At 42.4% G+C, this 27,281-nt stretch overlaps 1 protein-coding gene and 1 long non-coding RNA gene across 2 annotated transcripts in view; one reads left to right on the forward strand and one right to left on the reverse strand.

Moving 5' to 3' along the window:
- Window positions 1-9,012, forward strand: part of LOC141127497 (uncharacterized) — a 28,242-nt gene extending 19,230 nt beyond the window's left edge. The window contains exon 3 of the long non-coding RNA XR_012241562.1: window positions 8,920-9,012. This is a non-coding gene — a long non-coding RNA (uncharacterized lncRNA). The remainder of the gene's footprint in view (window positions 1-8,919) is intronic.
- Window positions 1-27,281, reverse strand: part of LOC141127496 (inactive dipeptidyl peptidase 10-like) — a 303,439-nt gene that overhangs the window by 5,012 nt on the left and 271,146 nt on the right. Inside the window, exons 22-24 of the mRNA XM_073614008.1 lie at window positions 10,138-10,237; window positions 8,144-8,202; window positions 5,957-6,029 (exon numbers count right to left, since the gene is read on the reverse strand). Coding sequence (XP_073470109.1) covers window positions 5,957-6,029; window positions 8,144-8,202; window positions 10,138-10,237 — 232 coding nt within the window. The remainder of the gene's footprint in view (window positions 1-5,956; window positions 6,030-8,143; window positions 8,203-10,137; window positions 10,238-27,281) is intronic.

Below are 27,281 nucleotides of genomic sequence, written 5' to 3' on the forward strand. Positions count from 1 at the left end.
TTCTTTTTGGCAGGCTTTGCTGGGTCCGACCCACTGGTTCCATATATTATAAAAATAACAGGGGTCCACACCCAAAGGGGCCTAGGGCTCAGAGTTAGAGAAATGTGTTTCTCATCGCCATTTCCAGAGTATGGATCGCCAGTTCTCACTATTAGGGGGATTGCTGGGACTTGCAGTCCTCCCTGAAGAAACCTCCTATGGGCTATGCCAAGTAAGGACTTTTATCCTATGCAGGTACGCTAAGGCAGCCTGAAGTTAGGGACTAGGGATGTTAGGAAAAGACTGCACTTTATGATAAATTGTTACTTGTGTCTGTCATCATACTAACTTATTTAAGTGAAGCTTTTAAAACTTTGCCTGGTCTGAAGTTACTAAAGGGGTATAATGAAAGAAACTACCACTCATAGCCTACATCTGGGTCACTAAACACATTGGGGTAAGTAGACAGCTTTGGAAGAGTAAAAGCTGAGCTCCACCCAAGAGGGGAAGCTCTGCTTGTCTGCCCCCCTCCGCTGCCAAATTTGGCACCTTTTGGGGGGGGAGCAGGTACCTGGTTCTGACAGGTAGCCATTCCCACTTCCGGCTCAGTTCACCGTGGTGTTTGGCCCCCCCCCCCCCCCCGCAGCTGGCTCATTCAGAAAGTGCAGCACACTTCATGCTTGTGCAGTAGGGAACCAGCTGTGAAGCCGCAATGCTGCACCTCCAGTTCCCCCTAGGCAAGATGGAGGAGCTAGCACCCAATGGCTGATTGAAAAATCTGCTCGGGTGAGGACAGCGCAAGATTCCTGGACAGGTAAGTGTCCTAATATTAAAAGTTAAATTTTTTCTGAAGGAGCCTGGAGATCCTCTTTAATACAATGTGAAGTATAAGTGGTTACCAAAGGTAAACAAAGTTTTCTATACTGGCCTGTCATAAGCGTGTACATGTGACAAGTGGGATCACTTTTAGCAGGAGGAGTTGCTGTCAGCACTTTCTCTGTGAGTGTGTCCATCTCCCATAGCAACGGGAGCACATCAGCAACGTAGAGGTCCCCAGGTACACAGGTACTGAAGAGGAAGAGTTAAGTGTAGTTCACGCATGGGCCCATACCATTACAGGGAGTGAGGTAGGCTGGACAGGTGGAGAGGGCAAGGGCTTTGCATGTCCATCCTAAATGCACACGTAACTGAGGTCATTTATATTACTTTGAGTTTATTGGAGATTGGGGAGCAAAATATTACAGCGCACACATGCAAAAAAGACATTTAACTCCAGCAGGGCTAGTTTAAAACACCTAGACAATCTAAAAAATATTAGCAAAAAATATGGGGATTTGGTCACACCATATTGCTATATGGTGTTAAGCCCATTTACTGCGACAAAGTACCCCATGATTAGTGGGTCCTACACTATCCATGGACTGGAAGATCCTGCTTCTCTGAACCATGAGAGCAAACACTCTTCTATATAGGAGAACTTTGAGGTCTCCACCCATGACACAAGTGGACACTAATGAGAGGCACTTAATGAAAGAGTGGGGTGCTCCGCACCCAAAGGGATTTGGTCAGAATCCATACAATAAACAAGATATTAGGGTGTGCCCCCCAAATATCTTGTTTGTTTATTAGAGATTGGTCACCTGTTCAAGTAAAGGTACCCCATGTCTAAGGCAGTGACCCTGTACAAAGTGCCTAGCATAGCCCAGAAGAACCCTCCCCGAGGTAGGCCTTTCATGTGACCCACACTTGGCACCCAATGAGGAGGAGAACATGGAGGACATGACTTCCACTACACGACACCTACCACTACAAGCAGGTAACCCCTACAGTGGGGGGCACAGCTCTACTGCAAGGGAGAATTTTCAGATTTCCTGGAATTCAGCTTTAATACAATGAACATTAACATGTGCTGCAACAAAGGTTACTGCTTTACATGTGAATGGGCCTATTCTTTGTCTGCTTCTTAAAACAGAAATTAAAATATGTGGCCTTTTCTTCAGTTTTTGGATGGTGGCTGTATAGTAAACCATTCCTTTAAGTCCCTCTGTATACCAGGACTGATACCAGGACTGATATATAGAACAGATACATCATACGTCACTAATACAGACCACTGGAGCTGAATGTACAGTTGGCCACAGGGATATAAAAGCATTATTTGCGTGGCTCACTCATTATCCTGCAGTTGTAATGGACTTTATGATATGTGAATATCTTCTGTTTTTGGAATGTGCACTTTACTTTACAAAGCTTTATTGTAAAGCTTTCTGCGTTTCTTTTGACCTAATCTTTTCCTAATTGCCTTTTCTACATTTATATTTGTTTGTACTTATTTAGAGGCAAATAATGTTTAGAGGAGTCCTATAATTGCATTTAATTAAAATGCAAATTAAGTGCATAACTTTCTCTTACAAATTATGGATCAGTGCTAAGAGAAATATATAGCGGATACAATTCATCACAACAAAAAAGTAAAGTATGGCAGGATCCACAAGGATGCTCTGCAAAACTTTATGTTGGGGGCAATTCATCAAGATCTGCTTAAAATTAATAATTGGATCTCTCTTTAACCACAAAGGAAAAAAAAAAAGCAATTTACACTTGTAAGAAATAGAAATAGAACACTGGATGTATACTATGAATACTAAACTGTACGTTGCTCTAATTGTGCAATATCTTCCCTCTGCTCTTTCTAATATTTGACATTTTCACAATAAATCCGGCCAGTACATTTTTACGCATTCCCAATGTTGGATATGAGTCATCAGCATAGCATTTTCACTGATGATGTGGCTGGTTTTATTTTCCAACTATAATTATAGGCTTCACAGAAAAAAAGTATATTTTGGTTTTAATTTAACCGTGAAAGGATGTTTGTATTGGCAGACGGTTGTCCCAGTTTCTCTCTCTCTCAGTTTGTCTTTGTCACAAATCTACTTGTTTCAGCATTCTTTCTTTGTACAGACATCCTTAAATAAGAAATGTCAGCAAAGGAGTTTAAAAAAAAAAAAAAAAAAAAAAAAAAGAGTAAAGCTACTGTACTGGACCCAGAGTGGTATTAAACCCCATGCCAAAAATGTAATATATTGCAGCTTACATATCATTAGATGTGATGGCTGCATTAGTTTTATAGTTTTATTTTTTAGGCTTTCTTCCCTCTGTTTTCACCTGGTGATCGGCCCAGTAACACACCTACTGTACATCTACACTCTGGATGAAGGAGCAACAGAGACGCCTCTGGACAGCAGCATTGTCAGTCTCAGGGGAAGGGATTGTTGGATGTACTAACAAATTTGGATACACTAACAAATTGAAGCCAAACTCCAGCTAACATGTTGTGTTTATGTCTATAGTACATTGTATATCCCTGTATGTTGTGATCGTTAAGGTGCCCATCTAATAGTTTTTTTAACTGGTTCCCGAGCGGCTCACGCAGATATACAGCGGCAGAATGGTTCTCCTGGGGGAAGTCCTGTATGGGTATGTCCTTCCCCTTTTCGGCCACCAGATGGTGTGCGCGCACCGCCTGCCTCGCGTGATCGCGTGCACCAGCGCCAGCACGGGGATTTGAGTGTGTAAACACACAAATCCCTGTGCTGTCAGAGGAGAGGAGACATGTCGTTTGTTCTCTCCTACTCAGTCCTATCCCCATACAGTTAGAACACAATGAGGGAACACACATTTGACCCCTTGATCGCCCCCTAGTGTTAACCCCTTCCCTACCAGTGACATTTACACAGTAAGCAGTGCATTTTTATAGCACTGATCGCTGTATAAATGTCAATGGTCCCAAAAATGTGTCAAAAGTGTCCGATCTGTCCATCGCAACGTCACAATACTGCAAAAAATCGCAGGTCACCGCCATTACCAGTAAAAAAAAAAAAATAATAATAAAAAAATCTTTCCCATAGTTTGTAGACGCTATAACTTTTGCGCAAACCAATCAATATACACTTATTGCGATTTTTTTAACCAAAAATATGTAGAAGAATATATATCGGTCTAAACTGATGAAGAAATTTTTTTTTTTTAATTGGGGGATATTTATTATAGCAAAAAGTAAAAAATATAGTTTTTTTTTCAAAATTGTCGCTCTTTTTTTGTTTATAGCGCAAAAAATAAAAACCACAGAGGTGATCAAATACCACCAAAAGAAAGCTCTATTTGTGGGAAAAAAGGACGCAAATTTCGTTTGGGTACAGCGTTGCATGACAGGGCAATTTTCAGTTAAAGCAACGCAGTGCCAAATTATAAAAAGTGCTCTGGTCAGGAAGGGGGTAAAATATTCTGGGGCTGAAGTGGTTAAACTATCGATGCTACCTGCTGATACCACTGAACATCCAAGGAAGTGCAGAAATACTCATACTGGTAATGCAATTCCATGGTAGCCCACATCAAGGAATTGTTCCTTCTGGGGACAGGATTGACTGATTCTGAGCTGAACTCCCCATTCCAGAAACTGAAGGCATAGCTCCCAACTGTCCCTGATTTCGAGGGATTGTCCCTGATTTGGAGCAATGTCCCTCTGTCCCTCTTTCCCCCTTATTTGTCCCTTATTTTGGTCTGATCCATATAGTTGTATATAAACGCACATTTTATCTGTCAAAAAGTGTTTACCAGTGCTAAACCTTTCTTCCAAATTCTAAATTGCTGCATTTGCACATTTTAAAAGCCAATATAAAGAATAGTAGTGGTAAAAAAAAGCCCTTTGTGGATTTAATTAACTTTTTTTGGGTGAATTCTCCTTTAAGGGGGTGTGGCAGGGGGCGTGTCCCATACCTACATACATTTGCTGGTAGATGTCCCTCGTTCCCATCTCAAAATGTTGGGAGGTATGTGAAGGACACCCTTGTTCCAGCAGGATCAGCAACTCCAGAATCCTGGAATGGAACTAGACCCACCTTTTTGGCTGCCATGGACAGACAGCCACCCTGATAGTCTATTTTTTGTTTTGTGAAAATGCATCTTCCCTGTAATCTAGAGGTAAATTTTACTGAAGAAGATTAGAGGTCTGTAGTCCTCAATTCAATACAATCCTCAGAAAAAAATTGGGTCTGTGACAAGAACTGACTATTGCTTGTTTATTATCCTGCCTAAACCTTGTTCCCCCCAACAATAGAATACTGTAGGTAAGTAATAGCATTTTGCTGCAGTCTGAGAAATGTCATCACCTCTGCTATCACCTTAATGAAGATGACAGGGACCACTGACAAAGCAAACGGTAAAGCACAGAACAGAACATGCAGAATTTTGGGCAAGTTTAATTCTTCATCATATTAATCATCACCATCATCATCGTAAAAGATTATACGAACGTCCTCATTTCAATTTTAGAGTATAGTAAGAAAACCAGCATCCTTCCAAAATAGAATGAGCCCATCACATACTTCTGATTATAATAAATTCTTCAAACTTTGCAAACCAGAACTTGCTAAAAATAACCATCACACAGAGTTGCACCGAGCAGTAGATTAGCAATGCAATATGTCAGGATGCTATTCATTTCAGTTTACAGCACACAGCTCATAGGGAACATTAATTATAATAAAGGAAAGGGCATGGCATAATCTAACCCTTTTTATGAAGGTAAATGTAATAGGTTTAGCACAATATCATTTCATTGTGGCCCCAAAATGATCTCAGATCCCTTCCATGTGCTGTCAGTTCACAGGCACATGCACAAACAATGTAATGCTTGCTGTTAAGGGCAGGAAGCTTTCCGTCATCTCAGCCTGTAAAATCATACACCATGCAGATCACAGGAATAATATTTTACCCAAATTAAAATGTACAATGGTAAATGACTTTTTGCTGTTAGTTGAAGGCAAATATTGCTCGATGTTAGGAACTTTGGTAGCAAAAAGCCTCCCCCACGTATATGTTCACATTCTCTATTAATACATGCTTTCCCTTTATAATGACATTAAAATAAAATGATTCAACATGCACCTGCTCATTCCATGGATGAGTGTCTCACCATCTGCAGTCCCATGAACAAGTAGAAATTGCTGACTCTGTAACCTCTGGACATCATTTAACACAGAGGCCATCTATGGAGATTGACACATGTAGAAATGGAAGCAAAGATACAAATAAGGTAAGGATTGGACATATACTGATTTAAATGTTGTACACAAATGGCGGCTGCAGGGGAGAGGAGAGAACATTCAACAGCGGCTGGGAATTCAGGGAGTGGTGATGTCACCCATAGGCTCCCATGTACCAGCCGTCGTCGACGCTCCCTCCTCTCCCCTGCAGCTGCCGCTAGCTGTTACAGAGGAGTAGGATTGCATGACCGGACCAGGCTAAAAATTGGTAAGTACAGTATCTCACAAAAGTGAGTACACCCCTCACATTTTAGCAAATATTTTTATTATATCTTTTCATGTGACAACACTGAATAAATTACACTTTGTTACAATGTAAAGTAGTGAGTCCATAGCTTGTATAACAGTGTACATTTGCTGTCCCCTCAAAATAACTCAACATACAGCCATTAATGTCTAAACCGTTGGCAACAAAAGTGAGTACACCCCTAAGTGAAAATGTCCAAATTGGGCCCAATTAGCCATTTTCATGTCATGTGTCTCATTAGTGTTATAAGGTCTCAGGTGGGAATGGGGAGTAGGTGTGTTAAATTTGGTGCTATCGCTCTCACTCTCATACTGCTCACTGGAAGTTCAACATGGCACCTCATGGCAAAGAACTCTCTGAGGATCTGAAAAAAATAATTGTTGCTCTACATAAAGATGGCCTAGGCTATAAGAAGGTTGCCAAGACCCTGAAACTGAGCTGCAGCTTGGTGGCCAAGACCATACACTCAGAACAGGCCTCGCCATGGTCGACCAAAGAAGTTGAGTGCACATGCTCAGCATCATATCCAGAGGTTGTCTTTGGGAAATAGATGTATGAGTGCTGCCAGAATTGCTGCAGAGGTTGAAGGGGTGGGGGGTCAGTCTGTCAGTGCTCAGGTCATAGTCTGCACACTGCATCAAATTGGTCTGCCTGGCTGTTGTCCCAGAACAAGGCCTCTTCTAAAGATGCACAAGAAAGCCCGCAAACAGTTTGCTGAAGACAAGCAGACTAAGGACATGGATTACTGGAACCCTGTCCTGTGGTCTGATGAGACCAAGATAAACTTATTTGGTTCAGATGGTGTCAAGCGTGTGTGGAGGCGTAAGGAGGTAAGCAGGTAAGGAGTACAAAGATAAGTGTGTCTTGCCTACAGTCAAGCATGGTGGTGGGAGTGTCATGGTCTGGGGCTGCATGAGTGCTGCCGGCACTGGGGAGCTACAGTTCATTGAGGGAACCATGAATGCCAACATGTACTTTGACCTTCTGAAGCAGAGCATGATCCCCTCCCTTTGGAGACTGGGCTGCAGGGCAGTATTCCAACATGATAACAACCCCAAACACACCTCCAAGATGACCACTGCCTTGCTAAACAAGCTGAGGGTAAAGGTGATGGACTGGCCATGCATGTCTCCAAACCTAAACCCTATTGAGCATCTGTGGGGAAGGTGGGGGAGCACAAGGTCTCTAATATCCACCAGCTTCGTGATGTCGTCATGGAGGTGTGGAAGAGGACTCCATTGGCAACCTGTGAAGCTCTGGTGAACTCCATGCCCAAGAGGGTTAAGGCAGTGCTGGAAAATAATGGTGGCCACACAAAATATTAACACTTTGGGCCCAATTTGGACATTTTCACTTAGGGGTGTACTCACTGTTGTTGCCCACGGTTTAGACATTAATGGCTGTGTCTTGAGTTATTTTGAGGGGACAGCAAATGTACACTGTTATACAAGCTGTACACTCACGACTTTACATTGTAGCAAAGTGTCATTTCTTCAGTGTTGTCACATGAAAAGATAGAATTAAATATATCTGTATCTGGAATAAAATGTATGGAGAAACGTATAACTTGTACTGCTATGAAAAGAATAAAAAAAGTACTGCATTAGAATTAAATATTTACAAAAAAATGTGGGGGGTGTACTCACTTTTGTGAGATACTGTATACACGCACATATATATATATATATATATATATATATATATATATATATATATATACACACACACACACACACACACACACACACACATACATTTTTGTTGCTTGCTATTTTATACTCAGTGCAAGATTATTTCTCAGGAAACATACCATATAGGATGATCCTTCTTGTGATGGCATCCCCAGGTACCGCTCAGTAAGTACTGCAGCTGTATTACAAGTAAAATATATATTTTTTAAAATAGGGTTAGGATATATGGTAGAAATTCCTAAAAAAATTAAAAAAATACATTCTCTTCACAACCTGCCCAGGAGGCACAGTTGTTTGTGATTTATATATTTTTTTACTTAGTCACTAATGCTGACCCATCCAAATATTCAGGAGATGAACGGGACGTTTTGATCTAGGGGACAAACACAACCAATTGACCCTTTTGCGGTAGGGATGTTTCCCGTGGGCTAAAGAAAGTGCACCACACAAAATGATTGTAGGGATGGTGTAAGGTGGATGGTTTATTGTGACACATTTTTGAATGTTGATGCTAAATAAGTCGAATTTAAAGGATGAGCCGAACAAGATGACAGCTGTTCTGTGAAAAGGATACAGGCTCACTTAAATCAAATATTCAGCTATCATCACAACAACGAATGCATATTATTTAGCTGTGACACAACACATTTTCCATTTTTCTCAGTTATATAATACCTCTTAAAACACTCCGAGAAACAAATCATTCCACTAAAATCATCCCTTTAAAGGAAGCACATATAAAAGTCAGAGTAGGGTTTCTGTTAACATTGTGGTCATTGAATGGGAAAAATAGTTTGATGATGTTAATCTTTACCAACGCAAAAATATTACTTGTTTTAATTTTGTTAGTTACAGTATAACATTCTTTTTCTAAACAATGTTTACTTTATTATAGTACTGTATGTATCAAGAAGTGAGGGAAGAGGAGACATGCAGATTGACAGACTGAGAGCAGGATATGAAATTGGTGGAGCAATAGTCAAAGCACAGAGGAACAGAATCATTAAAACTGGATACAAAATAAATAAAACATAAAACATAATCACTTTTAAGTTTTAATTTATGGAAAGTGTATAATCCTGACCAGCCACTATTGACAACAGTTCAACTTTTGTATTCATTCCCTGTTGTCTGGTTCTAATCAGCCTCATATTGAGTATTTCTCAGAAAATGAAAGGTTAATGCAAGCAGCTGGGACAGAGTTTGGGAGAGAGTGAACTAGGACAGACAGATACAAAAGAGTGGTGGAAAGCATTAATACTCCACGGTTTGTTCTTTGTTAAAAGCTAAATTCACCTTTGGAATAAAATTGACCATGCAATCAAGCCCCAATGGGTTAAAAAACATTGTGTAGCTTGAAAAAACTGCTTAATATTAAAGACATACCTGTAGGCCATGATCAGAATCACCAAAGCATGGCCAAAAAACTCCCATTTTAAGTGATCAGCCCCTTCCTGCCTTGATGCACTCTACATTAAAGAGTATGTAAACCCAACATTTCATATTCCTGATATGTGTCTGCTGTACCATGTACTTATATGAAAAAGTCTCCTGTTCTCCATGTATTGATCCCTTTGTGTGAAAACCCTCGTGTTCCTGCCAATCTCTCTGGTTTTCTATTTAAAACTGACCACACAAAGCAGGAGAACACACCATGGTCAGTTCTTTAGCTGTGCTGGGAACTCAGCCTGCTCTCCTCCATTGATTAGACCTGTCCTGACCCCCTGTACAGCCTTTCAATGGGAAGATCAGTGTGCTGTTTCTTCTCTTCTCCTAACTCTTATGCAGCTGAGAACAGAGAGAATGTGATCACTTTTAAAAAAGGTATTTATAATGCAATTTTTTTTTATCTATAGACAAATGTTTTGCCTTTCATTTCTATTTAAAACTGAATGGGTTGTTTTGCAAGGTGATAGTTTACTATCACTTTAAGCACTCACCCCCAGAATTACATGAGCGAGCGCTCGCCATCATTCAACATCGTGCTTGAGCTGTGTACCCTTCCTGTTGCAGCAGTGCTGGACTCAGGTAAATGTTTAATAGCCAATTTACAGGTTATGATTGCTTATTATGGTATACAAAACAGTGAATTTCTTTATTGCAACATACTCACAGTGTAGCTGGAAAGAGGTGATGGGAGCAATAATTGCACCGCATACAAATAGATCTTCAGAAGAGGACAACAGTTTCAGAGCCAGAAAGCCACCATAAGCCTAGAACACAATGTTTACATTTAAGGGGAGATATGATAGCAGTATACAAAAACCTCAATGGTGATTCCAGCATAGGAAAGAAACTTTTCAGGCTCAGGGAGTGTAATGCCCTGTACACACGATAGGATTTTCCAATGGAAAATGTGTGATAGGACCTTGTTGTCGGAAATTCCGACCGTGTGTAGGCTCCATCACACATTTTCCATAGGAATTTCCGACACACAAAGTTTGAGAGAGCAGGCTATAAAATTTTCCGACAACAAAATCCGTTGTTGGAAATTTCGATCGTGTGTACACAAATCCGACGGACAAAGTGCCACGCATGCTCAGAATAAATTAAGAGAGGAAAGCTATTGGGTACTGCCCCGTTTATAGTCCCGACGTACGTGTTTTACGTCACTGCGTTCAGAATGATCGGATTTTCCGACAACTTTGTGTGACCGTGTGTATGCAAGACAAGTTTGAGCCAACATCCGTCAGAAAAAATCCATGGATTTTGTTGTTGGAATGTCCGATCAATGTCCGACCGTGTGTAGAGGGCATAAGAAGACACGGGGCCACACAATGAGACTGGAGGAGAACCGGTTTAACCTCAAGGTGCGTAGCGGATTCTTCACTGTCAGAGCGATAAAGATGTGGAATTCTCTTCCACAACTGGTGGTATCAGCAGGGAGTATTGATATTTTTTAAAAGACTCTTGGACGTGCATCTTAGTAAACACAATATACAGGGATATGGGAAATTATTATCAACAGTGACACACGAACACCAACACAGGTTGAACTGGATGGATTATTGTCTTTATTCAACCTTACCTACTATGACTATGACTAAGTTCAAGCCAAACTCTAAGCAAGACAAAAAAAAAAAAAAATAGTTATTTTGGCAGCCAGGAACTATGGAGTACTCTTGCAGAGGCCAGGTTGTTGGCGTGGACACCCCATGAACCTCTTGGACATCAGGGGAAAGCATCAAAATACATTCTACCAGTTCTGAGGATGTTACTAGGAGCAGTGTGTCACATCCTCTGTTTGCAGCATTATTGTACTCCTTGTAATCATAAATATGCCTTGTCAAGCAAATTGTCCTTTGCGGGTTTTGGAAATATACTTCTGTGGTAAATACTTTGAGCTGGCCACAGAGGAGTTTTTTTTCCGTAAGATTACTGCCACTGGCTATAGCTAGGGGCAGTGATCATTGTATTCTGACCGCGGGGAAACCTTCTGCTGGCAAAATACAATAGCACATCAGGGGATTCCTCTATCAACACTGTGTTGATGGGAGAATCAAGCAATTTTATTTTCCTTAAATTTGTCTTCACTAAGACTGGCCATTCTTATGCCCCGTACATAACAAAACTGTGGATTTTTTTCTGAAGGATGTTGGCTCAAACTTGCCTTGCATACACACAGTCACACAAAAGTAGGCCCAAAATTCCGAAGGTGAGAACGCGGTGACGTACAACATGTACGACGAGCCAAGAAAAAGGAAGTTCAATAGCCAGTGCGGCTCCTTCTGCTTGATTCCGAGCATGTGTGAACTTTTGTGCGACTTGTGTACACACGATTGGACTTTCCGACAACAAGTTTTGTTGGCGGAAAATTTGAGAACCTGCTCTCAAACATTTGTGGGCGGAAATTCCGACAGCAAATGTTCGATGGAGCATACACACCGTTAGACTTTCCAACAACAAGCTCACATCCAACATTTGTTGTCGGGAAATCCAATCGTGTGTACGGGTCATAAGTCTTATTAGATAATGATGTGAACAGGGCATAAGGTATTGCACAAGATACTAATTTGTTTTTAATACATTTGGATATTTATTCGAACCAGGTGACAAGGATTGGAAAATACTTTTCTCACTCAACTAGAATTCAGCTTTTCTATCTCCAGGAGATCAATATAGATGCAATATTACATTTAAAACCAAGTGTATCCTACCTGAATTAAATTCTTTGGGGATTTACATTTTGACCTATCACACTTATATATTTCACACATTTCACTCTATACTTTAAAATACAGAACTGCAGTTCATGTTGCCTATGCAAGATTCATTTACAGGCACAAAGGTTTTTAACCACTTTAACACTGGGCACTTTTACCCTCTTCCTGCCCAGGCCAATTTTTGAGCATTTAACGCTGTCACGATTTGAATGACAATTGTACGGTCATGCAACAATGTACCCATAAAAAAAAAATATATATATATTTTTTTTTCACACAAATAGAGCTTTCTTTTAATAGTATTTACAAAATAAATAAAAAAACCCTGAAAATAAAAAAACACATTTTTCTTAGTTTCTGTTATAAAATTTTGCAAATAAATAACCCTTCTTCATAAACGTAGGTCAGAATGTATTCTGGTAATTTCCTTGGGGAAAAAAAGCCAAATCAGTGTTTATTATTTAGTTTGTAGGAAAGTTATAGAGTCCACAAACTATGGTACATAGACACTATATTGTCAAAAGTATAGAGACGCCTGCCTTTACACGCACATGAACTTTAATGACATCCCAGTCTTAGTCCGTAGGGTTCAATATTGAGTTGGCCCATCCTTTGCAGCTATAACAGCTTCAACTCTTCTGGGAAGGCTGTCCACAAGGTTTAGGAGTGTGTCTATGGGAATGTTTGACCATTCTTCCAGAAGTGCATTTGTGAGGTCAGGCACTGATGTTGGGCGAGAAGGTCTGGCTCGCAGTCTCTGCTCTAATTCATCCCAAAGGTGTTCTATTGGGTTGAGGTCAGGACTCTGTGCAGGCCAGTCAAGTTCCTCCACCCCAAACTCGCTCATCCATGTCTTTATGGACCTTGCTTTGTGCACTGGTCCAAATCATTTGGTGGAGGGGGAATTATGGTGTGGGGTTGTTTTTCAGGGGTTGGGCTTGGCCCCTTAGTTCCAGTGAAGGGACCTCTTAAGGCGTTGGCATATCAAGACATTTTGGACAATTTCATGTTCCCAACTTTGTGGGAACAGTTTGGGGATGGCTCCTACCTCTTCCAACATGACTGCACACTCATTTCTTGAGGCCCGAAAACGCCAGGACAGTACAAATACCCCCAAATGAAAATGGCATGGTGAGTTCTTTGAAGTTGTAATTTTTTGTCAAAATTTTTGGAAAATTAGGAAATTTAAAAAAAATAACAATTTTATTTTTAACAATTTTTTTTATTTTATACATTCTGTCACCAGTGCAGTACAGTGTTATATAACTGGTGTGGCAGTAATCAGGGACACTGACTGATGACAGGATGCAAAAAATATATATTTTTATACAATTTTTTTGAACACACTGTGACCAGAGAAATACAGTGTTACCATAGTAACACTATACTACTCTGGGGAAGTAATCAGGATTTTTTTCCCACACATTATGATTGCTTATATCAGTAAATTTCATTGGTATAAGCAACCATTTTTACTGAATGAAACTGATTCATTCAGTGTCTTTTGTTGTGATTAGCTATGATTGCCCAAAGCTAATCACATAGTACAGATGGGCTGTGATTGGCCCTATCTGTAGCATGTGATCACTGTGACCAAGCACAGGAAGCAATCCATTGTTTACAATTGTAATGTGATCTGCTGTGATTGGTCTTCAGTGATTACATGGTACCAGCAACGGGCCTGTATATTGATCAGTCATCGGCTGTGTCCAGTGGCACGTTCTGAGAGGACATCAGATTACGTTCACTCAGGAAGAAAGGCCCACCTGGCCTTCAAAAAAATGCTGGAGCTTTGTTAGAATTTCTTTTACATAAGTTACATTTTAAAGGATGTGGTACTCCCCCAAAAAAATTTAAAGATAGTACTGCTACTGCTTTCTGTACTGACCTAGTTGAGAATATATGTGTCACACTCATTTGCGATATGTAACATGACAAAGTATATAATTCATATTTGGTATAGGTGCCTCAAAACACTATAAATATTAGAAAAGAAAAGATATAGAAAATACCAAAATTACAGTATTAGGAGGCTGTACCACTTAGACAAAAATGAAACTAAAAGGGTGAGAAAAAAGGGGCAAACAGAGATGCGGTGAACAACAAAGTACCGAAGAAGAGGTCATTTAGCTGCATGGAGGGTGAACACTGCTGTGTAAAGAGCTCTGGCCACTTACTTAGAGGCAAGGGTTATATGAAAAAAGTACCACAGACATGAGTTGATTTTGGGCCAATCTGGTTATAACCTTAAAGTAGCTCTGTCATAAACATTTCTGAATTGAGAATATGATTAAAAATAAATAAGCAGGGATTACACTCAGTGAAAGAAAAAACTCGTATCAATATGATAAAGTAGATCCCAGTATAAAGTCTTGAATTTACATACAAATCTTGACTGTTCTTTTGAAGGTCCAGCTTGGCCCAACCTCTCCAGCTTCTTCCTGAGCCTTCCCACATGTGAAGCAGGCCAGGCATCGCATTACAAAACCAGTGGGGCTTCTCATGGTAAGGTGTCTACTTGACTTGAGGAGGCTTAAGTGCATTAGGGAAGCTAAAAACTATGCTTTCTGGAGTTTCAAACTCTGTTAGAGTCACCTTTTAGCAGAAATGCCAGCCTCAAACCTACAACCTATACTGAGCAGCAACAATATAGGACAATATCAATGGCAGATGATCACAGAGGAAAACAGCAAATCAAACTGTGAAAAAGGCAGTCGTAAAACCTTCACCAAGAGAACCATATGGTTATATACAATAGCATGTCACTATAGAACCAAAAGATGGGCACTTCAGTTTAGAAGGCATTCAACATACTACTGAGAAAGAGCTAGAGATTATTCAAAGTATAGCTGGTGTAAATGAAATGACTAGACTAAAACTTTTTGGTTGTCTAGCATCTGATGTTATCATGTGAGAAAAGAAAATCCAAAGCTGTATAAACAGACACATGATATGGAAATTTACCATGAATTAAAGTGCAACTTCACCCTTAAGGGAAAGTTCTGCTTTAAAGAAACTCGCCCTCCTCTAACAATATTGGAGGTTAATTTTTGTTGGGGGCGGGGGGAGGGGGGGCGTGTACCTTGTTTTGGCAGATACTCGCTCCCATTTCCGCTGGAATCACCTAGGCCAGGCCGGAAGCAGACTGAGTCATTGTCCCATCCGGTTCTGCATTTTAGGAGCCAGCTTTTCACTTCAGCCGCCGTTGCCATCACAGCTGAGCGGAAGGCAGCCGCAGGACAATGCTAGACAGAGAGCAGGAGACAAAGCAGCTTTGGATGGAGGGCAGGAGCTGCCAGAGTTAACTTTTAAAGTGTCCCAGCAGGTGATTGGTTTTTAAGATAAAGGGCGGTCCTAGTCACCAATCACCTGCTGGTACACTTGAAAAGTTAACTCCGGCAGCTCCCGCCGTCCATCCACAGCTGCTGTGTCTCTCGCTGTCTAGAGCTGTCCTGCCTCCTGTGTACCCGAATAAGGTAGGAGACTGAATGGGCAGAGTTGAGGGGGCTACAATGTGAATGGGGGGACAGAATTAGTGGGGGGGGCTGTACTGTGAATGGGGGACAAAGCTGTGGGAGTCTGTAATGGGGGGCAAAGCTATGGGGGACTGCACTGGGAATGGGAAGAGCAGAGGTGAGGGGGACTGAAATGTAAAACAGCGGAGCAGACCCGAGGGGGGGCTGCATTGTGAATGGGGGCAGGGCAGAGGGGGGCTACAATGTGAATGGGGGGAGCAGAGCTGAGGGGGCTGCAATGGGAATAGAGGGCTGAGCTAAGTGGAACGGGGGATAAAATGGGGGCAGAGGATATTGCTGTGGGGGCAGAGAACACTACTGGGGTGGGTTGGTGTGAAGGGGGAGCAGGGGACACTACTGTGGGGGGGAGATGTAACGGGATATCACTGTCAATGGAAAAACTGTGCTATAAAGGGGGACTGAGGAGAATTATGTAAAAACGAGATTGTGATTTAGGAGGAGGGGGCTTTGATGTGAATGATCTGAGTCATCGCACAAATACGCGATTAATTCAGACCTTGACTGGAAGAAGATATATTACGGATTGGACCTCCCTGAATTTTTATTCAATACCCCTGACCTTGGCGATTCCACTGGAAGTTGTCCCCCCTCCCTGCCCGCAACCTCTTGGGACACCCCACAGGTCCCAAGAGGTTATGTGACCATTCACAAAGCACAGTGCAACCCACACATGTGCAGTGGGAAGCCAGCTGTGAAGCCGCAAGGAGTCGCAGCTGACTTCCTACACTAGACATGCCATCACCAGGAACATGAAGACCCAGGAAGAACTGGCCCCGGTAAGGGTGGCACTGGATCCCTGGACAGGTAAATGTCCCTATATTAAAAATCAGCATCTACAATATTTGTAGCTGCTGACTTTTATTTTTATTTTTTTTTACAGACTAAAGAACCTCTTTAAGGTAAACTAGAAAAAGTGAAGATGAAACTTCGGCCTCAAGTATGTAGTGTATGCTAAATATGTCAGGCGAAATCTTCACTGATAAAATTGAGATCAAGCAAAGATGGAAGGATTACATTTATAGCAAAGACACCAATAACCAATACACTTTCTGAAACCAGCTAGACAAGAGAATTATTAGATTTACAAACTGGGTTGAGAAAAGGTAGAGAAACTAGTGTAGATGCACAATGGAAGACTGAAAAACCAACCTTTGACTTTGTTGACCATGTGAAAACATGGACCATCAAATTGGTCATGGCAAGGCTGCATACTGTTAACATACCGTACTTAACCTATATGCTAAACATATCATGAGAGAAGCAGTGATGGAGGAAGATGATAGAGGTTTAAAAATTGGTAGAAGGAAAATCAACATCTCATCATAGATGAAAATATACAGGACGTCAAGAGCCTCAAAGAGAGAGTTGAAAAACAAAAAGTTATCAGCTAAAAAGAGAAAAGCAAGCTTATGACAACAGGAAAGACAGCTAACAAAGTTGATGGTAAAGACCTAGAAATAGTAGACAATTTCTGTCCCCTTGGACCAACTATTAACAACAAAAAATCCAAAAATACTTTGCAGACTGGCCACTGGAAGAGCAAGCATGAAAGAAGATTCTAGAAAATATCTTTAAAAGTTCTGATGTGTCTATAGGTACAAATATCATAATTGTCCAGGGTATGGTATTTTCCCTCACTCTATGGGTTTGAAAGTTGGACGATGAAGAAGCAGGAAAAAATATTGATGTCTTTAAACTTTGGTGTCGGCAAAATATTTTATGAATACCAAGAACAGCACGGAAAATAACAAAATGGATTTTTCAAAAAATCCATACTTTCATTAGAAGCCCAGGCTGAAATTGTCTTATTTTGGTCATATTAAAAAAGAAATAACTCACTGGAAAAGATCATGCTTGGAAAAGTTACAGGCAATAGAGGGAGAGGACGCCTAGCAATAAGCTGGATGGAAATGATGAGCAGGCCATTGTAAAGAAAATTCAAGTTAGACTTACCGGTAACTTGTTTTCCAAGAGTCTTTCAGGACAGCACATGAGAGAGAGGCTCCACCCACTAGGAAACAGGAAACACAAACTCCACCACATTTTAAAAGGAGGCTCCTCTCCACAGCTCGTCAGTTGTAGTAGAGTACCTCCGGCCCAAGCTGGAACACATAAGCATAATACGGTTAATTCACAGCATATATATATACACACACACACTTCCATATACGTATAAATATGTATATATAACCATGAAGGGCGGGTAGTTTGCTGTCCTGAAAGACTCTTGGAAAACAAGTTACCGGTAAGTCTAACTTGAATTTTCCCTTATCGTCTTTCAGGACAGCACATGAGAGGATAATCGAGACTTACCAACTAGGGAGGGACAACAGCCTGCAGGACCTTTCTGCCAAATGCCTGATCATCAGCTGACAGAAGATCCAATCTGTAGTGACGGACAAACGTAAGATAACTTGACCACGTAGCCGCCTTACAAATTTGGTATGGGGTGGCACCAGCTTTTTCTGCCCATGTAGTGGCTAGAGCTCTGGTAGAATGTGCTCGTACTCCCTGAGGAGGAGACAACCCCGACTGGACATAAGCTTCTGAAATGGCCATTCTTAACCATCTGGCAATTGATCCCTTTGAAGCTTGCCTTCCTTTTCTGTTGCCAGAAAACAAAACAAATAAAGAGTCCGAAGACCTGAAGTCCCTTGTTTTCTCTAAGTAATGTAATAAAGTTCTTCTTACATCTAACTTATGAAATAATTCTTCCTTACTTCCTGAAGGATCTGAACAAAAAGTTGGCAGGATGATTTCCTGCGACCTATTATGGACTGATGCCACTTTTGGTAAAAACGCAGGATCTGTTCTGAGCACAATCCTGTCTGGGTAAATTGACATAAAGGGCTCTTTAACTGAAAGAGCATGAAGTTCTCCAATTCTTCTCGCAGTCGTAACTGCCACTAAGAATATCGTCTTTAGAGTTAAATTCTTTAACGAGATTGACTGTAATGGTTCAAAAGGATCTTTTGTGAGAACTTGTAAGACCACTGTCAAGTCCCATTTTGGAAAGTGTCTATTGGGAACTGGTCTGGATCTAGTAAGTGACCTAAAGAACCTCTTGACCAACGGAACTGAGGAAATAGGTTGATCCAGGTATACTCCTAGGGCAGCCACTTGCACTTTAAGAGTGCTAATTGCCAGCCCTTTGTCCACCCCCGTCTGCAGAAATTCCAGAACCGACACAACGTCTTCTGAATTTTGGTTTGCCGAGCGACACCAGGAGTTGTAGACTTTCCAAACCTTCGCGTAGATATCTCTAGTCACCTTCTTCCTACTAGCCAGTAAAGTAGATACTAGAGGCTCTGACAAACCCTTGTTTTTTAACAGCTGTTCCTCAGATACCAAGCTGTGAGACTTAGTCTTGCTATATCCGGATGATACACTGGACCTTGAAGTAATAAGTCCTGTCTGAGGGGAAGCTGCCAGAATGGTTTGACTGACATTAGTAGAATGGAGGAAAACCAGGCCCTTTTTGGCCAGTACGGGGTGATCAAGATTACCGACACCTTCTCCTTCTGTATCTTCCTCAATACTAAAGGAATCAGCTGAAAAGGGGGGAAGGCATAACACAGCTGGAAATTCCAAGGATGTGCCAGGGCATCTATCCCTATCGATCCGTTGTCTCGGAGCAGGGAGAAGAACTGAGGGAGCTGAGCATTTTCTCTTGATGCGAATAGATCCACCTGCGGGCATCCCCACCTCTGGGTTATTAGAGTGAATATTTCTGGATTCAAACTCCACTCTGCCTCCTGAATCCTTTGTCTGCTCAAGAAGTCTGCTACTCCATTCAGCGTGCCCTTGAGATGTACTGCTGACAGGGAAAGTAGATGACTCTCTGCCCATCCTAGGATCTCTGAAGATAGCAATAGAAGAGTCCCGCTCCTTGTGCCCCCTTGTTTGTTCAGGTATGCCACTGTGGTGGCGTTGTCTGACAATATCTGCACATGGGACCCCTGAAGGCTTGGAGAGAAGGCAACCAAGGCTAAGGCGACTGCCTTTAACTCCCTCCAATTTGATGACCTTCCTGCTTCCACTGGGGACCAAACTCCCTGAGCTATGTCTTGACCCAAGTGTGCTCCCCATCCCCAACTGCTGGCGTCTGTGGTCATCCTTCTCTCTGTTGGGAAGGACCAGAGTAAACCCCTTGACAGCACTGCCTGATTTCTCCACCACCAAAGGGTCTTTTTTACCCTGGTGGGAAGCTTTACCTTTGAGTCTAAAGCTTCTGGACTGTGATCCCAGATCTTTAAGAGAAAACTCTGAAGGGGTCTGAAATGGAGTCTGGCCCATTGAATGGCCGGCATGGTTGAGGTCAAGGTTCCCAGTACTGACATAATCCTTCTGACTGATACCTCCAGGTTCGTCTGAAGGCTGGATACTGCCTGCAAAACCTTCACTTTCTTCTCTTCTGGAAGAAAGATCTTTTGATCCACTGAGTCTATCAGATACCCCAGAAATTGGACTCTTTGTGCTGGATTGAAATTTGATTTTTGGATGTTTATAATCCAACCTAAGGTCTCCAGATGACTGCGAGCCTTGATCAGATCCTCCTGTAATCTTTCCCTGGAAGGGGCAAAGAAAAGGAGGTCGTCCAGGTAAGGGATAACCGCAATCCCTTGTAGCCGGAGGGGAGCTAGGGCTTCCGCCATAATTTTGGTAAATATCCGAGGGGCGGAAGATAGACCAAACGGGAGGGCCCTGAATTGAAGGTGCAGAACCTCCCTCCCCATATTCACTGCCAGCCTCAGATATCTCTGGGACTGAACAGCTATAGGTACATGCAGGTACGCATCCCTTAAGTCGATTGATGCCATAAAGCATCCTCTGACTAAGAGATTTCTTACCGAAAAGATGGAGTCCATGCGGAATCGCTTGTATTGGACTGACCTGTTTAACGGTTTTAAATTGAGGATGAGCCGAAAGCTTCCTGATGGTTTCTTTATCAGAAAGATATGGGAGTAGAACCCTTGGCAATCTTCCTCCGGAGGCACCGGAACCACAACACCCTGTTTTATCAGATCCCCTAACAGGTTCTTCATGGCTAGGGCTTTTGTTGTGTCCTTTGGCAGATTTGTTATGCAGTACCTCTCTGGAGGAAGGTTCAACAGCTCTATCCTGTAACCCTGGGCTATTAAATCCAAAACAAAAGGGTTTTTTGTTATGTTTGCCCAGAGAGGAAGGAATTTTTGAAGCCTTCCTCCCACAGGCACCACCAAGTCATTGTGTTTTATTGGCCTGCGTAGGAGGATTGAAAAGGACATTCCCTTTGCCTTTTCCTCTCTGCGCCGCCCAATTCCTTCTTTTTTCTTGGGGCCTGTTACTCTTTTCCTGATTTTTTTGAGGTCGAAAAAACCGCCTAACTGGCTGCTTTTTCTTTTTAACAGGAAAGGATTTCTTCTTATCAGCTGTTCTATCCAAAATAGATTCTAGATCGGGACCAAAAAGCTGATCTCCCAAAAATGGCACTCCGCATAACTTATTTTTGGAAGCTGCGTCCCCAGGCCATGTCTTCAACCATAACGCTCTCCTGGCTGCAATGGTCAGGGCCCCTGACCTAGCTGACATTCTTATAGAATCTGCAGAGGCATCAGAGATATATGCTACAGCTGCTATAAGGGTTGGGAAGGAATCTAGAATCTCCTGTTTGGGTGAATCAGCTATAATATGTGCTTTTAGCTGATTCAGCCAGAACTCCATATTTCTGGAGACACAGGTCATAGCCATAGCAGGCTTGAGATTCCCTACAATGGACTGCCAGGCTTTCTTAAGCTGTTGGTCCGCCTTCTTATCCATAGGATCCTTCAAAGTACCCATGTCCTCGAATGCCAGATCCGTTGATCTAGATACTTGGGAAAAAGCTGCATCCAACTTCGGGACTTTATTCCAAAGTGACTCAGGATTATCATTAAATGGGAAACGCCTCTTGTGAGCTCTTGGGAAAAAGGGTTTTCTCTCTGGGTCAGCCCATTCTTTCTTAATGGTCTCCGAGATTACCGAATGTACAGGGAAAGTGCGACCTGTTGCTTCACCAAGCCCTTCATACATTCTATCGTGCAGCGATAATTCTCTTTTTTCTTCCTCCAATCCCAATGTTGCATAAATTGCTTTCAACAGACTGTCTACTTGTTCCAAGGACAGTTTGTATCTAGAAGGTGCATCTGCCTCTTCCTCTTCCTCCTCCTCCTCTTCCCCAGAGTATGAGGGGGAATGCCCCTTTTGGGTAGTCGGGCCAGCCTCAGCCTCTACCGTTGGGGTTAAGTGTGAGTCCTGAGAGGGGTCTGAGGTAGTTGCCTGACTTAATGCTGGTGTTACAAGAGAAGAGCGAAAAGCCTGTATAGTAGCATCTAGCTCTTTCTTAACTGATGCGATTATGTCGCTGCACGCAGAAGAAGCCTCTTCCTTGACTAAGGAGTCAATGCAAATTTGGCATAAAGTCTTCTTCCAACCCTCCAGTAACTTTGCTTTACATGAGGGGCATCTCTTTTTAATGGCTGGTTCAGAGCTCTTAGCCTGCCAGAAAAAAATGACAAAAGAGAGAAAACACCAGCATTCATTAAGCCAAAGCTTCCTCCTAACGGACTCACCACAGGTGCACAGGAGGAACAACAGTTAACCCCATGTGCCCAGACAGGCCCCAGCCACCAAGGGGGAAAAAACATTTGTGAGAGGGGCACCAAAGTAATCAGGATATTCACTATAGCCTCTTACCTGGGCCTTGCTGGTGCCTGTGCCTGTCCCACATGCAGCTGCCACAGAATCCATAGTGGTGCTGCACCGATCGGTGGCTCTTACGAACGTCGGTTCCGGAGTCAAAAAACGCCGTTGCGCCCGACCGGAACCGGAATATAGGCACCAGGACCGCTCCTCCCTTCTTCCTCTGCGCCACTTCCGATCGGAAATGATGCGCCCGTTCCTAGTGCCTTCCCCTCGTCGGATACCTCACTTCCGACCGGTCGAGTCTGTACTCTTCCAATATGGCGGCGGCCAGTAACGCCGACATGCGGTTTAAAAAAAAAAGGCCCGCGAACGGCTGCCGCCGCCTAAGGAGCGGCTCCAGGAACGGTTCAGCTCATTATGAGCAAAGAAAGAGAAAAAAGGAGCCCACTTACCAGCAACCCTGTGGCGCGGTGTGGGAGGATCGGACTCTCTTGGAGGAAAAAATAGGTATGGTGGGGTAGGCAGCCTGGCCTCTCAGGATAGCACCATAAGAGACCCTGGCCCCTACTAGGTGTTCCCTTGCCGGAGGAAACACAAAAACTGACGAGCTGTGGAGAGGAGCCTCCTTTTAAAATGTGGTGGAGTTTGTGTTTCCTGTTTCCTAGTGGGTGGAGCCTCTCTCTCATGTGCTGTCCTGAAAGACGATAAGGGAAATAAGACCTATACAGAAGACAGATCACTCTAGATGAACACTATCCATTCAGTCAACATTGCCATCTAATAAAAATAATAAGTGTATTTGAGATGTATGAAGGAGCAGAGCCAATCACAACAATTTTTTGCAATGTTGGAAAGTACACAGTCTGCAAATCATATACAGAAAACTTGTTACAGTGATTTTGAATTAGTGTAGATCAGACTAGTATTTTGTTATAATGCCAAGGCAAAAGGAACAGGATTGTTTATCTTCACTCTATAAATCTGTAAATAATTTAATTAAGCAGTCAAGACAAGGCCAATTGAGAATAAAGACATGCTTTATCTGCAGCTGAAGAAAACAATCAATAGATATTGATCTAAAAGCATAGACTCGCCAGTAAAAAATATTATTTGCAAAAAAGAAGCATTGCTTTGGATAAATGTTTATTATTTCAACAGAAGGCTGTGAGGCCTAAGGCCACTTTCACACAATAAGCCTGATTGGATCCGCCTGTCCGTTTTACAGGCGGATTCGAGCGGACCACCCATTGACTCCTATGGGTAGGCAACCGCTTGCCATCCGATCCGCTAAAAACAGACGTATGGCGATACGTTCGGCCATTAGTCTGGCAGATCGGATCGAATGAGATCTGATGAAAACGGACATGCTGTCCGTTTTCGTCCGATCTCCCCATAGAAATCAGCGGGGCACTGACAGGTCCCTCCCTGCTCAGTGAGCAGAGACTGACCTGTCATCCGCCTGCTCAGCGGAGATCAACAGAGCGGATCCGCCCCGTGTGAAAAGGGCCTAAAGCCTCGTACACACGGTACGATTGTTGGCAGGGGATTGTCTGTTGACAGACTGTTGTCCTTAAATCTTACTGTTAGTATGCTCCTTTTGACAATTGTTGTCCAACTTTTGGCCAACAAATGTTGGATGGCAGGCTAGTAAATTTTCGGTGGACAACAGTTTGACATCAGATTTTCGTATGGTCAATACACAAATTCGTCACACAAAAGTCAAAAATACAAACACGCATGCTCGGAATCAATGCTCACCAAACACGAAATTAGCAGAAGGGGCCCAAAGGTTGGTGCTGAAGAGCTGAAATTCCTCATAGTACGTCACTACGTTCATGTTTGTTGCACGACAATTGTGTACCGTTAGTATGCAAGACAAGATCCTGGCACACGCCCTTTTGACAAAAATCAGACGCTCGGTTGGCCATCAATTGTACCGTGTGTACGAGGCTTTATTCACACAGTCTTTAGTTTGTGTATGCTGGTCTGGCAGCTTTATGTACAACAAAGTTTTCAGCAATATACAGCGATTTTAAACATATACAGTGCCTTGAAAAAGTATTCACACCCCTTGAAATTTTCCACATTTTGTCATGTTACAACCAAAAACTTAAATGTACAGTGGGGACGGAAAGTATTCAGACCCCCTTAAATTTTTCACTCTTTGTTATATTGCAGCCATTTGCTAAAATCATTTAAGTTAATTTTTTAGCACCTGAGTTAAATATGAGTGTCACGGCAAAGGGTCTGAATACTTAGGACCATGTGATATTTCAGTTTTTCTTTTTTAATAAATCTGCAAAACTGTCAACAATTCTGTGTTTTTCTGTCAATATGGGGTGCTGTGTGTACATTAATGAGGAAAAAAATGAACTTAAATGATTTTAGCAAATGGCTGCAATATAACAAAGAGTGAAAAATTTAAGGGGGTTTGAATACTTTCCGTCCCCACTGTATTTTATTGGGATTTTATGTGACAGACCAACACAAAGTGGCACATAATTGTGAAGTAGAAGGAAAATGATAAATGGTTTTCAACATTTTTTACAAATAAATATCTGAAAAGTGTGGCTCTGATACCCCTAACTAGAATCTAGTGAAACCAATTGCCTTCAGAAGTCACCTAATTAGTAAATAGAGTCCACCTGTGTGTAATTTTTATTTTAATCAAAACTTTTTTTTATTTATTTCTGATGCAGAAAGTAATCATACAGGCACAATACAAACCGTAATAAGACTCAATATAGGTACACTCCGTTAGAACTCAGAAGTATATAAAGCATATCTTCAAACATATTAGTAAAAGTTGATCTGCTTCAGATCATAACAATTCAAGTAAACCTTTAGCACTATTGTTAAACAACTTATGTATTAAAACATTGTCTTTTTCTTTCTTTTTGCTGTCGGATAATACTTAACAACGTACCAAACATAAAACCGTGATGCGCTTTCCCCTCCCCCCCAACCCCTCCCTCCAATTTCTTCTATATTAAATTCGTAGCAGCCTATCCATTGCAAGCTGTAGGGGGAAAAAGCTGGATCAGACCACCTGTATGTAATTTAATCTCAGTATAAATGTAGCTGTTCTGTGAAGCCCTCAGAGGTTTGTTAGAGAACATTAGTGAACAAACAGCATCATGAAGCTAAGGAACACACCAGACAGGTCAGGGATAAAGTTGTGGAGACATTTAAAGTAGGGTTAGGTTATAAAAAAATATACCAAGCTTTGAACATCTCATGAAGCACTGTTCAATCCATCATCCAAAAATGGAAAGCGTATGGCACAACTGCAAACCTACCAAGACATGGCCATCCACCTAAACTGACAGCCAGGGCAAGGAGAGCATTAATCAGAGAAGCAGCCAAGAGGCCCATGTTAACTCTGGAGGAGCTACATAGATCCACACCTCAGGCGGGAGAATCTGTCCACAGGACAACTATTAGCTTGATAAAGGAGCGCGGCTAGCATAACATTCATAGCACGCACGCTCAGAAACATATCGCATTATTGTGACGTCACTGCCCTGTTCCATGCTGCCCAAGCCTCGCTTTGGAATACACACCGCACGGCCATCTTCCATCTTCAGCGGTTACAAGCAAGGACTTCAGGAGCCGTAGTGCTTAGGACTACAGGCTCTGACAGCTCACCGCCCCATCCTTCCTGGAAACTGATGTGCTCCACACTGCCCGGTGAACTGGAACTACTGTGACCTGGTCATTCATCCTGCTCCTGGACACTACTCAGCCCAAAGATGTACTCTACCATACCTTCTCCCATGTGAGTTGATATAGTTTTTACTAATAAAGTGTTTTACCTATAAACTCAGAGGAGCCCCTTTCCTTGTTTTCTCTCAGCTTCACTGGAATTTGCTTCTGGTCTCCAATGGTGGCAGCCCTGACATACAGACCCACTACTCATCTATACCTGTTTGAACTATTATGATATATATATATTTGTGTAGCACTAACTCATGGTGGAGCTGCTGGTTTAAGCGGGTCTGTTACCTTCACTCTGCTGCCCTCTGTTTTACCGGGTCTAGGGTTCCGTTGAGTTTACTTCTGGATGACACACGCACCAACACTGGAGTAGGTTTTCAATGCTTTATTAAACAAACGACTTAGGAAGTAGCAGGAAAGAGGTAGAAAGGAAACTCGCAGAAGAAACTCAAATATTCTCTGAAAGGGTTCTCTTGGCAAAAGGTCTTGGTATAATTCAAATACTATTTGAAATGTGCTCCCCTCATGGGACACACTCCTTGCTCGTCTGGATAGGCCTCTCTCACCGGTCTAGCAGCCAGTACGCAGCATGAATCAAAGTCTCTGCCACAGACTTGTTTGGGAATAAAATCCGTACGATCCTCTGCCACAGGATGTATAGATTTGCTGCAGTGAAAGTCAGTCACAGTGCTTGAACCTTTAAGCCGAGCCGGCAACACTATGCTGTATAGTTACTTTTGGATACGTCCTCCAACCGAGTCACCAGGCCCCTCTATAGACCAGCATGCGGCGTGATCTCTCCAAGACGGGTCCTCTCCTGGGATCTCCTCGGTTGTCCAGCTTCGTCACACAGGACCGACAGCTCAGGACCATTCCTCGTCCACGGTGGTAGGCTCCAGACAAGCCTCTGGACCCACCCTTGCGCCGCTGTATGTTGGACCTCCCGGACGGAGGACCACGAGGTAGCTCCTTAACGCATACCTGTCGGCCAGGAGGGCCAGCAGATGGCTGTAAAACGAACCCCAAAATATGGCGTCTGTCCCATAAATACCCTCGCCCAGAATGCAACTCGAAGAACCACCTCCAACGAGCGTGCCTCCAGGACAGAGGAGCATCCATACGCTTCAACACGTTGCCTTTCCAACTCTGACCACTGGGAACAGCGACACCCACTGGTC

Source organism: Aquarana catesbeiana, linkage group LG02, assembly GCF_042186555.1.
Source record: "Aquarana catesbeiana isolate 2022-GZ linkage group LG02, ASM4218655v1, whole genome shotgun sequence".
In the NCBI taxonomy this organism is placed as follows: Eukaryota; Metazoa; Chordata; class Amphibia; order Anura; family Ranidae; genus Aquarana; species Aquarana catesbeiana.